The sequence below is a fragment of the Sceloporus occidentalis genome, unplaced genomic scaffold (genome assembly GCF_023333645.1).
Source record: "Sceloporus occidentalis isolate IW3139 unplaced genomic scaffold, rSceOcc1.0.p SCAF_5, whole genome shotgun sequence".
Lineage (NCBI taxonomy): Eukaryota > Metazoa > Chordata > Lepidosauria > Squamata > Phrynosomatidae > Sceloporus > Sceloporus occidentalis.
The window spans coordinates 6,583,190-6,598,379 of NW_028316985.1; the positions used below are offsets into that span (position 1 = coordinate 6,583,190).

General features: G+C 43.2%; 1 protein-coding gene across 2 annotated transcripts in view; it reads left to right on the forward strand.

Moving 5' to 3' along the window:
- Nucleotides 1-2,594: 2,594 nt before the first annotated feature.
- PODXL (podocalyxin like) overlaps nucleotides 2,595-15,190 on the forward strand; it is a 109,185-nt gene continuing 96,589 nt past the window's right edge. The window contains exon 1 of one of the 2 annotated variants that reach the window (XM_089527465.1): nucleotides 2,595-2,933. In XM_089527465.1, the coding sequence (XP_089383591.1) occupies nucleotides 2,867-2,933 (67 nt within the window). In that variant the 5' untranslated portion in view covers nucleotides 2,595-2,866. The remainder of the gene's footprint in view (nucleotides 2,934-15,190) is intronic. The other variant, XM_089527464.1, reaches the window with a different exon arrangement.

The window sequence follows — 15,190 nt, forward strand, 5'->3', positions numbered from 1 at the left end:
TTTATTTATTCTTCAAATTGTTGTTGTGGAAAGGCTCTGTCAAACAGTTGTGGTCACAAAATCAAACACTAGGAGTAGTTCCAGAGAGACAAAGTGTGTTGAGGGTTTTTGCAGTTAGCACTCTCAGTATGCAGAACTTTGCATTTGTCACTTTTGCATTTCATTTTATTAACATCTGCCCAATTTTCTAGTTTATCTAGCTCTTTGCTCCACCCCATCTCTAAACATCAGCATAATGGATGGCTTTTTTGTGGGGTGTTTGTTATATGGGGTGGGTACTGTGGTTTTATTGCGGTTTTAAATGATTGTAATTTTATATTGCTTTTAGCTGATGTTCTTAATTGTTTATTGTAATACGTTTCTCAGAATTTTTATTTGTGCGACGCTTTGGGTCCCTTTCTGTGACAGAAAGATTTCTTTCTAGGTATAAAAAAGATGGTTGTACAAATACTTGAAATCCATGTAAGATAAAGACAGAAAGATGAAAAAGAAAGTAGAGAGCAGAATCAAAGAGTTGGAAGGGGCCTCATGGGCTATCCAGTCCAAGCCCCTGACCAACGCAGGATCTCCAGACAAAGCATCCTCAGCAGGTATCTCTCCAGCTTCTTTTTTGAAGATACGGATCCAAAGACGGAGGCCCAAGACACACTGCAGAACTAATCCAGTTTGAGACTGCTTTAACTGCCCTGGCTCAGTACTAGGGGATTCTGGGAACTGTAGTTTTGGGAGACATTTAGCCTTTTCTGCCAGAGAGCTCTGATGTCATAACAAACTCCAATTCCTAGGATTCCCCAGCACTGAGCCAGGGCAGTTAAAGTGGTCCCAAACTGAATTATTGCTGCAGTGTGTTTTGGACTCTAACTGGATATAGGCAGAACTTTGTCTTTGTCCCTATTGCATTTTATTTTATTCTTGTCTGCCCAATTTTCTAGTTTGTCTAGCTCCTTTTGAATTCTTTGCCTGCCTTCCAATGTGTCAACCGTGTCTCTTTTTTATGCCATCTGCAAACTTGATAAGGATTCCTTCTCCCCTGTCATCTAAATCAATGATAAACTGTTGAAGAGTAATGGCCCTAGGATCGTCCCCTGTGGCACTTCATTTGAGATCTCCATCCGTTTTGAAGCATAGCTGGTCTTTGACCAGAATTTTCTAAATGTTAAGTTTGATTTTTTTTAAATTACTTTTTTATTCTTTTCAAATTTTCTTGGAAAGCACCACAGCTTAACAAGTTTGCACTTTAGCCACAGGAAACTAGACACATGCAAATACATGTAGGCTGCGCATATGACATTGCAATGTAAAGGTATACTTTTAATGTTGCCAGTTGTTTTATGTCACAGCTATTACCATGACATTTGGGGAGATGCAGGAATCACAATTTAATTCCCGATGCCTGTGCCAGGAGGAAGATGCGATATAAATAAATAGAATAATAAATAGCCAAACAATAATTTATGAGTAACATTAGTATAAAAAGCATTACTAAGGATTCTATATATGGGGCGGATGACACTATGATTTACTGCACCAAGTGATGCCAGCTCTAGTGATAATTAAACTGCAAATCCCAGCATTCCGCAACAGGCAGCCATAGCCATTAAAGTGGAATAAGAGCACTATAATAGTGTAGTGTGATATTCTCCCTCACCGTAAGACACACTGTGGCTCCAGCCTATGGAATCCTGGGATTTGTAGCTTTACAAGGTCTTTATCCTTACTCTGCCTAAGTGTGCTGGTGCCTCATCAAACTACAAATCTCAGTTTTCAGTAGGATGGAGCCAGGGCAGTTCAACTGCATTATTTCTACAGTGCAGAGGCAGCCTTGGTTTTCCTGAGGACTGGTGGCTCACCACACTACAAATCCCAAGTGTCTGTATTATGGAGCCAGGGCAGTTCAAGTGGTGTCAAATTACATCTTTTCCACAGCATCGAGGGAAACTTGGTTTTCCAGAGTAATAGCAATTTACAAAAGGGCAAATCCCAGTTCTCTCCAAGATGGGAACCAGGTCAGTTAAAATGGTGTCAAAGTTCATCATTTCTACAGTATCAATGCAAATTTGCTTTTCCAGAGCAACGGTAGCTCACCAAACTACAAATCCCAGAATTAGTATTACTTCTTTAGCATAGAGGCACCCTTGTCTTTTGAGGCGAGTGGAGCCTCACCAAACTTCACATCTCAGACTTTGTATGACTTCTCCAGTGTCGAGGCACCCTTGGTCTCCCCAAACCCCACCCCCCAGTTTCCTTCAGGACGGAGCCAGGGCACTTCAAGCTGTGCCAACCCGCCTCAGTTCCAGAGTGCAGACGCACCCTCAGCCCCGCAAACCCTGCCAGAAAGTGGCGCCCACCCTCCAGAGCCTCCTCTTTTATAGCAAAAGAGAGGGGTGGGCACTCCATCAAAGAGACGCGAGCACTGGCCAATGGAGGCGTGAGAAGAAAACCTCTCCAGCCACTCAGGATGCCGGCTTTTCCCTTAAAAATTAAAAAGGGAGGGGAGGAGCAACGGGGCTGTCCTTGGCTGGGCCCCGCCCCCAAAGCTGCCCACCTGGGAAGCCAGCCTCGGAGGGCGCTCAGTCTGAGGAGGCGAAGCAGAGCGAGAGGAAGGGGGTCTGGTGAGCTCCGGGCGCCAAAGGAGACCCCGAGGAGGAGAAAGCCCTCTCCAAGGAGCCCCGGCCGAGGTTGGGGGCGAGGGACCCCGAAAGAAGGGCAGAAGGAGCCCCTTGGGATCGGTTCTTCCTCAAGGCGACTCCAAAAGGGGTTCCTGAGGAGGAGGAGGAGGGCGCCCCAAAGAAGCAGCAGTAGCAGCAGCAGCAGCAGCAGCCACCAGGCAAGAGCGCATCCCCAGCGGAGCTGGCGCCTCCTGGCAATGCGCAAAGGGAAGGCGGCGAGGATGCTGGCCCTGCTCCTGCTCCTCCTGGCCGGCGCCTGGAAGGGTAAGCGGAGCCAGGGAAGGGAGCCAGGGGCCGGGGGCAGGTTGGGGGCTCCGGAGGGCAGAGCGAGGCTCAGGGCTGGCCCCTTGGGAAAGGAGGCAGGGCGCTTGCCCCGGGGCTGTCTAGAGGGAGAGCATCCCTGGCCAGAAGGGCCAAGAGATCCATGCTTGCCCCTCTAGAGGGTAGCCTTGGCAAGGGGCCTCCTCTGGTCTCCTGCTTCCTTCAGTGTTTCCCATGGGGCAGCTCTGGGCAAGTACTCTCCAGTGTTTCCCTTGGGACAAGGGTGATGTTTATCATCAGTACTATTTATTCCACTTCTGTGCCGCCTTTTCTGGAAACTCCCAAGATCAAACATTATTAAAGCATCATAATGAAAAATGGTTAAAATAGTATACAAGTTAAAAACAGAACTAACTGTCTTCTCCAGTGTTTTCCTATGGGCAAAAGTATGCTCCAATGTTTCTCAGTGGGCAAATATTCTCCGGTGTTTCTCTATGGGCAAGTATGGCTTTCCCCCTATATGCAAGGACTGTCATTTGTTTTAGTAGGTCCCCTTGCAAAGGATGACCAGACGTCCTCCTTTTCCAGGACCAGTTCTACATTTCCCACTTTGGTCCAGGAAGAATTCCAAAATGTCCTCCATTTTGAGCATGAATAAGAAGAGTTCTTGAAGGGTCTTGGAAGCCAACAAGGCATGCTAATGTAGATACCTTCTACATTATAGTGAACTTACCTACCTTAATGTACCTATGCCTTACATCCATATTATTAATAGAGGGGTGTATGTAATAAAATACAGCTATGTGTAATATAGCTGTAAATAAACCATATGAAATGGATGCAGATGCAGATGCGTGTTTTTAGCTTTCAGTTGGGAGTTCTTGAAAGGTCTACATTTTGCGGTGCCTTGTCCTCCTTTGCTGTTACGAATATCTGGTCTGCCTGGGATCCTGGGCTCTCCAAACTGGATTGGGGAGAAGCCACCTGGGACAAAATTCTCCACCACTACTACCCTTGGGTGACCATGGGCTAGTCACACTCTCTCAGCCTCAGAGGATGGCAATGGCAAACCCTCCCTGAAATACTGGCCATGAAACCCCTTAGGGTTGTGTGTCTTCAGAAACTACTTGAAGGCCCACAACAGCAACAGTGTTACTTACCTCCCCCTGGCTTGCAAGGAGGTTTGGAAACCTGGACCCTAGGATTGTTTTTAAGATGGGATGGACTTAGCATTGGACAGTTTGTTATGAATGCTCCAGTTGGTTTCATGGTGTTTTACACTTTTGTATCATGTGGGTTTTTCAATCTTTTTTAAAAAAATTATTGAAGCCACTTTGAGTCTCAATCTAGGGAAAAGGCAGGAGAAAAATAAATATACTGTAATAACAATATAGTAAGAACTACTATTACCAGCATGACGTAGTGGTTTGAGCAGTTAATGACGACTCTGGAGACCAGGCTTGGCCATGGAAACCCACCTGGTGATGTTGGGTGAGTCACACGCTCTCAGCTTCAGGGGAAGGCAATGACAAACTTCCTCTGAACAAATCTGGTCAAGAAATCCTCATAATAGGTTTAGCTTAGGATGGCCATACGTTAGAAACAACTTGGAGGCAAACAGCAACAACAACATATGGCGGATGGAACAAGCTTGCTTTCTACTTGCCCTAAGTTGCCCAAGTTGACAGGCAGCTAGAAAGCACATACATATAAGTGTACATACGACTGGTGGCAGGTAGCTATTCTGTTATACCTGGGAAGGCTCAGTGACAATAGCCATCTTATACAATTTCTTAGTGTTTGGTCATTTTAATATGCTTCTATCTGATAACGCCTCAGGAGTCTCAGCTATGCAGGAGTCTTAGTACTCCAATTTTTCAAGATCATTTTTAAACACTGTTATGTTTTAAACTATATAGTTATCACTTCCGATTTGCAATCTTGCCGTTCACGTCCCTCAGTCTTTTGCAGACAGCATACCAGGAGGGTCATAATGGTGTGTGGGCCTGAGGGCTGTGCATGGGTGCGGGCCCCCCATTGAAATCAATGGGGCTCCAATATTAATGATATTCCCAATTCACAGGGGGGTCCGGAACAGATCCCCGCAAATCAGAAGGAATGACTATATTGTATATTTTTACATTCGATCTTTTTAAATATTGTAATAATGTAATTCTGTTTTAATATAACACTTTTCTATGTTTTTAATTGTACTTCTTAAAAATCTTGTAAGCTGCTCTGAGTCCCAGTTTTGGGGAAAGGGTGGTATATAAATAAATATTATTATTATTATTATTATAAATAATAACATAAATAATAATTTCAGTGTGAGTTCCAGCCCCTCCTGCTCTTCCAGGACCCATGCTTAGAAAGGTTAGAGCAGGCATGGAGTGTGTGGCAAGGGAGAGCTCATACAATTTGGACAATGGGGGCCAAATCCTATCTAACCCCCCACACTCCTCTCAAACAGCTGAGCACAAGGGATACTGCCTAGACTAGGGATCAACAAAGGGTGGCTGATGGGTCACAATTCCTTTTTCTCTGGGACGCTCCCAAAGCCTTCAGATTTCCCCTCATTACATTGTACGAGGAGGAGGATGGATTGCAAGGCATTGCCTCTGTTGACACCATGTGTCTGTCCCATCCAGCTTGCTGAGTATCCCTTGTAACTAGGGAGAGGAAACACTTATTTGACCCTTGGACATGTTGGGCTAAGCAGCTGATGGAAGAGCACTGAGAAGCTTTGGTTCGAACCTGCAAGGTGGATTTTGGCATGCGGAACTGCTTTGATTCAGGGGTCTGACCTATAATGCTCTTGCCCAGGAAAAATTTTGCTGGTTGAAGTTTGGTGTATGTGTGTAAGCAGACAGAGGTTTTGTAGAAGGAAAGAGCTGCACCCTTTCACAATGAGAATGTCAGGAATTTACCAAGAAAAAGTACACCTGAGCATGTACTTATTCCCCCTTGTGTAAGTGCACATGGCATCAATACATCTGGAATAAGAACCAGGGATGCCAAGTGGGTGCAGTGGTACCCAGGATGTATAAGCCCCCAATTTACTCCCCTGTTTAGTATGTGTGCTTGACTTAAAAATTGCAGGAAAATATTCACTGAAGCAGTGCGCAGTTTTGGAACATCAAATCCCTCCATTAGATTGTTCTTGCAGTTTTGAGTTTGCTGCTATTCTATGTTGTTGTTGTTGTTGTTGTTGTTGTTGTTGTTGTGTGCCTTCAAGTCGTTTTCAATTTATGGCAATCCTAAGGCAAATCTATCATGAGATTTCTTGGCAAGTTTTTTGTTCAGTGGGGGTTTGCCATTGCCTTTTCAGGCTGAGAGAGTGTGACTTTCCTAGTGTCACTCAGTTGGTTTAACATGGCCAAGCCAGGATTTGAACCCTGGTCTCCAGAGTCATAGCTCCAAAACACAATACAGAAATAATCCAGTTTGAGACTGCTTTAACTGCCCTGGCTCAGTGCTAGGTAGGCAGGGAAGCCTTTGAATTGTAGTTTATTGTGGCACCAGAGCTCTCTTACAGAAAAGGCTAAATGTCTCAGAAATCTAGAGTTCCCAGAATTCCCTAGTATTGAGCCAACACAGTTAAAGCAGTCTCAAATTGGATTAATTTTGCAGTGTGTTTTGGACCATAGTCCAAGGCTCTCGCCACTACATCATGCTGGCTCTCGGTATAGTCTACAGAGTGGTCTTTAATTTTCTCACAAAAAGGGGGGGAAATCTGAGTTTGAATTTTTCACCCCAGTTTTCCCAGCACTCTTGGGCTATCAGTGTTGAAAGAAAGTAAGAGAGAAGGTACAAAGTAAATCTAGCCAGTTGATACTCAGTGGCTTTAACATTTGCCAAGAGGAAGTAAGATATTAGGAAATAAATCTTCAAAAAATGCATAGCATCTTATTCTAATATATACATCAAGTACCTATATAATGTTTCTCCTTAATTCCTTCATCTTGTGTTCCATATATTTTCATAAAAACATCTATTCTATGCAACAATTTGTATTATACTAGATGATGGAAGTTTAACATTGTGGTAATGTAAAGTTTGATGTATTTGGTGGAAAGATACTCAAACAAGTACACAAGATTATACTATGTTTATTATGTTTATTCTGTGAATATATTTAATAAGGAAATAAATCTTGAAGAGACCATTAATATGGTAACACTTAATATTTTATTCAATACTATTTAATATTTTAGATTTTAGATTTGAAATATGGGGGGGGGGTTTCCATTCTCCCTTGGGTCACTCCTTTGCCTTGCAGTGCCCACTCTCTCTGTGAGTTTGTCAACTAGCAGAGATTGGGAAATTATCTCTCTCTTCTTGTTGTTATTTGGGGGGGGGGGGGGAGATGGAATGATGGTTGCCAGAGCCCCTCAGTTTACATGGCCAGTGGCTATATTGGCTAAGGGTTCTGAGTGTGTATTCCAAAAAATAATGTTTCTAATCTGTGGTGCATGTTTTTAATGTCATTGGATTAGCTCTCCAATTCTTCAGAAATAGGTTTTTCAGGGTTTCAGCGGTTGAACTAGGAACCATTAGCATGTGAACCACACCATGAACCATAAGGTCTCTGAAGTGTTATTTGCTTGAAGGTTGGGAGTGGGAATTTGGAGAGCTTTAGTCTAAAAGGGCATCAGATCTTGTCTGATCTTCGAAACTAAGTAGGGCCAGGCTAAGTTAGTGCTTGGATGGGGGATCACCAAAGAGTGTCAGATGCTGCGGGCAGTATTTCAGAGAAAGACAATGGCAAAACACCTCTGCCTTAAAAAAAACCCTATGAAACCCATTGGGTTGCCATAAGTTAGCAGATAACTTTAAGGCCCGTTACAAACCGCCCCTTTGGGGCGGCCTTTAGGCGCGCCTTTCCCCGGTGTATTGGGGCCTCAGTGGCTAGAACGGCAGCCGCTGAGGCCCCGATCCACCACTTTCCGGGCCACGGGGAAGCGGCAAAAGGCTGCTTCCCTGCAGCCTGGAAAGGGGTGTCCTTGGGGCTTCAAGCCCCAAGGACACCCCGTGGCGGTGGGGAGGAGGAGAAAGGGGCTGCTTGGCCCCTTTCTCCCTTGCGTTGCTGGGCGCAGCCGTCTGAAGGCTGTGCCCAGCAACGCAAACCAGGAAGGAGCTCCGAAATGGAGCTCTTTCCTGCTCCGTGCAAAGGGTGCATTAAGCGCCCTCGCGCAGAGCGACGACGTCACATCCGCACCGCCCCATATAGAGGCGGCGCAGTCGTGATGTCATCATGGCGGCCCCCATGTGGAAGAGGCGCCGCCATTTTGTACGGACTCAGTCTGTACTAGGGTTAGGGGGGTGCGGAAGCACTGCCCCTTCCTAACCCTAGTACGGACTGAGTCCATACTTAAAGGCCCGTTTGTAATGGGCCCATGATAAATACACACTTGCAGAGTCTAAGAAAAAAAGTACTGTCCCAAGGTGTGGGATTCAGTTTAGTCTCCACAGATGTGGAATAATGTTCTGATGCTCCTGCTATACATTAAGTGAGCTGTTATTACTTTGCAAGGAATATACAGCTCTGACTGCTTGGTTTTGTTTGTCTGTATTGCCTCCCAGGATAGAAGCTGAAGAGCTTCCAAACACTGTTGCCTTTTGTGTTTGCTTTGCACTGTGAATACAGCAATGATTCCTTAGTGCAGTGGTGGGCAACTGCAGTGGTTCAGAGACCAAATTTTGCTGGGTGCAGCCAAAAATAAAAATAAAACAGTTTCCCCCAAATTTCATCATGAGAAAAGTGCAACCTCTTTAAAAGGCTTCTATGGGATGCAGTTCTGCCTTTTGTTTGATCAGATCAGAGGGAGTGGAGCAAGGGATTTGAGAGTCTTGGCACCCTTGTCACACTTCACCCACTTCTCCCTTACTGCTTTGCTTAGAGAAAATGTGATAGAAATGTGTAAAGGAAGAACAGAGCTCTGCAAGGCTTCAGATATGTGGAAGGACTCAAACATGCCAAGAGTTTTAAGCTGCAATCCATATGATGAGTAAGGTGGAAGAGTTACAGGTCTTGTTGATACCTGTGGCACTGGGGACAAGGACTTATATGTGCCAGTAACTCCATGAGTGATTTGTGGACCGCAGAGCTGGATTTAACTCATCACTATAATACTAGCTTTCTGTGCTAGATCCTGCTCATCTGCTACATATGAATCTCTGTCTGCCTCAGAACTTGGCAGAAATTACTTTTCTGAACTTCCGTTCCCAAAATCCCTTTTCTGGACTACAACTCTTTAAGAATTCTGGGAGTTGTAATTGTAACTTTCCCAAGTTCTCTGGTCTTTCTGCAGATTTAAAATCAGCTTGGCAGCTTTTAGCTTGCACCAAGGAATCGTGTGGCTCTCCAGGTGTTGGTCCTCAGCTTCCATCTTCCTTTACCATGGGCTGTGCTGGTTAGTGTTGATGGGAATTGCAGTTGAACAACAGCTGTAATTCTCACCACAATCTAGATAAACTAGAGTGACCAAAAAAGCTAAACCCAATTTAGATTATGCTCAATCAAGGAAGCCACAGCACTGAGCAGGGCTCTTGATAACAGGGTAACTTGGAGGTCTTTCATGGATATGGTCAGTTGACTTGACCATAGGTAGCAATAGTAATAACAACATAGTACCCAACTTGAAATGAACCATAATTGGTGACTGTGGAAATGCTTATTATTTTTCCAGTCACTTGTTAATTTAGTGTTGCCCCGTAAAACATACCTTGTTTCCCTTTGGTTGATGCAAACTACAAAGAGCTTTGTTGGATGAGACCCAAGAATTTTTCTAGTTGAGGTTCCCCTCCCAGCATTCCATAGCATTAAGCCATGGCAGTTAAAGCGGTGTCAAGCTGCATTAATTCTGCATTGTAGATGCAGCCTAATTCAGCCACTCAAACAGACAATTTTGGCTTTTGGAGTATTTTGGATTTCAGAAGTCCGGAAAGGGGATACTCAACTTATACCAAAAATGATGAGTACATCTTGAGCATATACAGCGTGCCCTTTCTTTTTGACTCAACTTTTTAAATGATCACAGATGCCCTAGAAAGTAAATTTTGACTGCTGCAGCTTTTCCCAACTCTGGTGTAGTGATATGGCAATCTGCTCTTTCCAAAATCCCATCTGCTTCAGCAAGGATGGACAACTGAGGCCACTTTACACTCCTACAGCCAACCAGCTGGCCATACCAATAGGCCTGTTGCAACTGGAAATGATAATATATAACTCCCAGTTTCATTTTCATCTAGTTTTTGCCTATTTGGCCTATTGGAATTTTCTATTGTCTTTGGTTATATGCTGTGGGTGGCTAGGTTTTGGATTTGTGGCTCAAAAACATGTGCTATGGTTGTGTGGTTTTAAATTGTTTTGACCAGTTTTAAATTGTGTGTTTATTAAGCCAATAAATAGATTTGCCAAAAGAAACTATATTCTATATTCCCCATACATCTGGGATTTGGGACTTTCTGGTACAAGGAAGCTGACTTTAAGTCTCATTTGAATCTAGGCTTTTCCGCCATTAAAAGGGAATTCCTTTTGTTGTGAGCAGAGGGAAGATCAGGTTCATTGCCCATTCCATTAAGTAAATGTTTTGATGTTAGTCATAAATAATGATGTTATGGTGCTTTGGGTTAAAACCTTTCTGTGTAGGATGGCATGATAGACTCAATAATCCACGGAAGAACTGCAAATGTTCTGGCTTAGTTGTGTCTCAAGGGTGCGAAGGCTAGAATAAATAGCTTGCAGCTGGAAAGTACTTCTGAAAAATATGCTGGAGAAATAAGCCTTAAGACATGCCTGTTTCCTCAGAGGTTTGACAGCAGGAGCTGAGAATCTGCCCTGTTCCATCTAGTCCTATCTAACTGGTTTGGGAGTATTTCTTTAAAGACCACTAAAATGCTGTGGATTTCTTTTCTTTTTCCTTTCAGAAAATATTTAAATAAATAATAATAAAGCTTTTATTTATATACCTCTTTTCCTTTCAGATCAAAGCGGTGTACATACAATAAAATTCTATGACACATGTCAAATACAATATTAAAACCAATTATAAAACAGTTCTCAGCAATTCAGTTTTTAAAAACAGTGTAATTAGGATGGTAGGGATAACAATTATGGGTTGTCGTTTAATCTGGTTGGGGAATACTTTCTACAGGGAATCAGGAGGGTATGCTAACTGGAAGAGGTAGGTTTTTAATGCCTTCTTGAAGGCTTCCAATGTGCAACTAGATCGAATCTCCTCCGGGAGTACATTCCAAAGAGTTGGAGCTGTCATTGTATAAGCTCTTTGGTGAGTCCATACCAGTCTCACCTTGGGGTGTTCAAGTAACAGTTTCCCTTTTATTCTGAGAGTGCGGGCGGATTATGTAGGGAGAGGCATTCCCTCAAGTAACTCGGGCCCAAACCATTTAGGGCTTTATAGGTGATAACCAACACTTTGTATTTGCACAATTCCCTTTATTAATTTAATTTACACCATAAACAAAATAACTACAATATTTAAAACACATCAAGAAAAAATGCTACAGCAGCTGAAATGACATGGATATGTGTGCTAGCTTCCATTTTAAACAGGTGTGCTTTACATAAATGCCAAAATACATACATGTTCTTTATGTATATACTATAGAGGACAGATGCATTTTTTGCAGAGATAGTAGTGGAGGAAATTAAATGTTGGCCCACAGCTCTCATGATCCTTTAGCTAGCATGGCTGGCTGGAAGATTCTGGGAGTGATGGGCCAAAAAAGTAACTTTCCCAAGCTCAGCAAGAAGTGATCGCATAGCTGGGCAATTTTGGACAGTTGTAATCCTGAAAAGTAACTTTATGCAGAAAAAAGGAATGTGGCAGCACCTTTAGGACTAACTAGTTTTAAATGTAGCATTAGCTTTTGTGGGTATAAATTCACATGTATCCCCAAACTGTCCTGGTACCAGCATGGGGAAGGTCTGATGCTATAGTTAGAAATCTTGTGTGACGTCCTAAGGAGAATCTAGAAATGCAGGTGACTGTCTATCAGGAGTAGGGCATTTGTAAATCTAATGGGTCTTGACAACCCAGGATCAAGCCACCCCAAAAAACATTAAGGCTGCATCTGCACTGCAGAATTAATACAGTTTGACACAGCTTTAATTGCCACAACTCCATGCTGTGGACTCCTGGGATTTGCAGTTTGTTGTGGCAGCAAAGCTCACTGACAGAGAAGAGTAAATATCTCTCAAAATGACAAATCCCAGAATTCCATAGCACTGAGCCAAGGCAGTTAAAGCAGTGTGAAACTGCATTAATTCTGCAGTGCAGATGCAGTCTGGGCTATAATAGCAGAGATTTGTCATAACAATATATTACTCCTGTGTGGAAAAGTATTCCCCTTGCCAGCTACTGTGGAACTGTAAGCTGAATATAGACTGAAAAGGGGGAGTTGCCAGGAGGACTGTCAGATGATGCCATAGTCCCTGCTATTTGAAATGACTTGGGGCTTTGACCTTTTGAGCCATGATGCCATTATACTGCTGGATAGGACTAAATGACCATATTTATTTATTTATTTATTTATTTCATTTTTATGCTACCTTTCTCCCAGAAAGAGACCCAAGGAGGCTCACAAATAAAAACACATTAAAAGACTTTACAATAAAAACAATTAAAATCATAAAATAAAAACAGTATAAAATTGCAAGCATTTGGAAACACTTGCAGTTCTGCAATTTCTTTAACTGGAGATGCTTATGGTTAAACATGGTAACTTCTGCATGCAAAGTGTGAGTTCTGCTGTATGTAGCATGTATTTGTAAAAGCAAGCTTCCACCTTCCACTATGCCTGGACAAGATGCCTAGGATCTCAACCAACAACAAAAGGGCATTTCATCTGTTTCCAACAAACCTGGCTCCCACTGGGAGTCCTGTATGAGAATGTGAGGAAGGATGGCCTAGTGGATTGCAACAGGGCTTCTCATTGTTTTTCCTTCTTGCTCTTGCACTCACCTTGAATAAGTCAGCTTGGTTCCATTGTGACATTCATTCACTGCCTCCAGGATGCTGGGCCCTCTTAGGAAGGTGGTAGATCTGTCCCAGGTCTAAACTGCACTGCGGGGTGGGGGGGAATGCAATGTGACACCACTTTAATTGTCATGGCTCAATGCTATGGAGTTCTGGGATTTGTAGTTTTGTGAGATATTTAGCCTGCTCTGCCAGAGAGCTCTGTTGCCACAACGAACTACAAATCTCAGGATTCCATAGCATCGAGCCATGGCAGTTAAAGCAATGTCAAACTACAGTGCAGATTAGAACCCAGTCTCTACCCAGATCTGTCTAGTAGATTATTTTAAAATAATTTCACCTGTTCCATCAGATACACATAGAAGGTGGAGTGAACCCCTTACTATTGATTCTGTCCACTATATGAGTTTGATATCACCTGTAAACAGAGTTTACAGCAGTTACTTTTTTGGACTATGGTGCCTAAATTCTCCCAACCAGGATGTATACAAATTGTATATGTATACATGAGAGCCATCGTGGCATAATGGTTTGAGCATTGGACTAGGACATTAAGGTTGATTCATGGCTCAGCCATGGAAACCCACTGGGCGACCTTGGGCAAGTCACAGACTCTCAGCCTCAGAAGATGGCAATGGCAAATCCCCTCTGAAGGAACCTGCCAAGAAAACCCTGTGATAGGTGAATTCCTTAGGGCTGCCACAAGTCAAAAATGACTTGAAGACACACACCAACAACAACAATAGCAGAGGTGGGCAACAACAGAAAGTCTGGAGGCCAGTTTTCAAATCCTGGGACCCTTTTGAGGTGCACAAACTGCCAAAAATGTGATAAAGTGAAAATCCCAGCAATTACCATAAGTCCACTTTGTAATTTTGATATTAAAGGTGAGGGGTTCAGCCTGTTGAAAAGATGAATCTCCATTCCTAGAAGCATCTTAAGAGAGTGGCATCTGATGTTGTTGCTTCCTCGTGTTCTTCTGCTTCTTAGGCAGAAAACCAAGTGATGCAGGGAGTTGATGGCTGCAGAAACTGCACTTTGCACAATTTGATGTATATGTTCTGTATGTGTGATCACAGAGTCTTTATTAAGACTGATAATATGCTCCCACAGCCTATACACAGGGCAATGCCAAGACATTTCACTGCCTTTGGCAAAGAACAAGGTTGTGTTCCCTCCCCTTTAACATACAGATGCAAAACTGACTTGGCAGTTGAATTTTACTTGTGTCACTGGTGATGGGATAATATTCTCTATTGCACCTGAGGCAGCAGGCTAATTTGGAGAGTTCAGGGCAGGCCAAGTGGCACGCACAGCACCATTTTCCAGGGGAGGAGAGCCAAGGGCTTCTGCTAACCTTCCCTGAATCTTCTGCCTCCAACAATTGTCTCAGTTTGCCAAATGGTAGGGCTGGCCCTGTGCATATAGGCTCTTTTACAGGTTATGGCAAGTGTGTGTAGAGTGGGACCATCGCTTCTTAAAGGGATATAGTTCTCCTCCATCCTCACTCTTTTGTATGTTGTGTGTCCTGTTTGAAGAATTCTAGACCTGCAGGGATGGGGGAGAGAAAGAAAACCATGGTAGAAGATGAGAAGAGGACTGGAAGGACAGAGGTGGAAGGATTAAATGGGGCTAGAGGTGTCAGGAAGGTTACTATCATGTGGGTTAGTGTAGAAGAAGCAAGCAGCTGGCACAGGACATAGCAAACCCATTCGGTGGAACAAAAGCCTAGTTTGTTGTTAAGTTGCATGTTTCTAAACCTCTTGATGAGATCTGGATTTTATTGCTGGACCTTTTATATATTTATTTAGAGACCAAGCATAGTGTAGTGGTTTCAGTGTTGAACTACAACTCTGAAGAGCAGGGTCTGAATCTCCACTCAGCCATGGAAACCCGCTGGGCAAGTCACACTCTCTCAGCCTCAGAGGAAGGCAATGGCAAGTCTCCTCTGAACAAATCTTTCCAAGAAAATCCTGTGATAGGTTCACTTCAGGATTGTCATAAGTCAGAAACAACTTGAAGGCACTGCACACAATGATGACAACAACAAATGCATTCATTTGTATTGATATGAATGTACTAAGGAGTTTTATCAGTCTTGATGCTTATGTGCCACCATCCTTTAATTTTTTTTAAGTAACTGCCTTAATCTAAGGATGCAGAGTAAAAATGATGAGCGCAATCTCTTATTTAATCTGATAAAATACTGTATGTGTTGAAGGCATGGCACACATGATCTGTCATCTGTTAGTATCATCA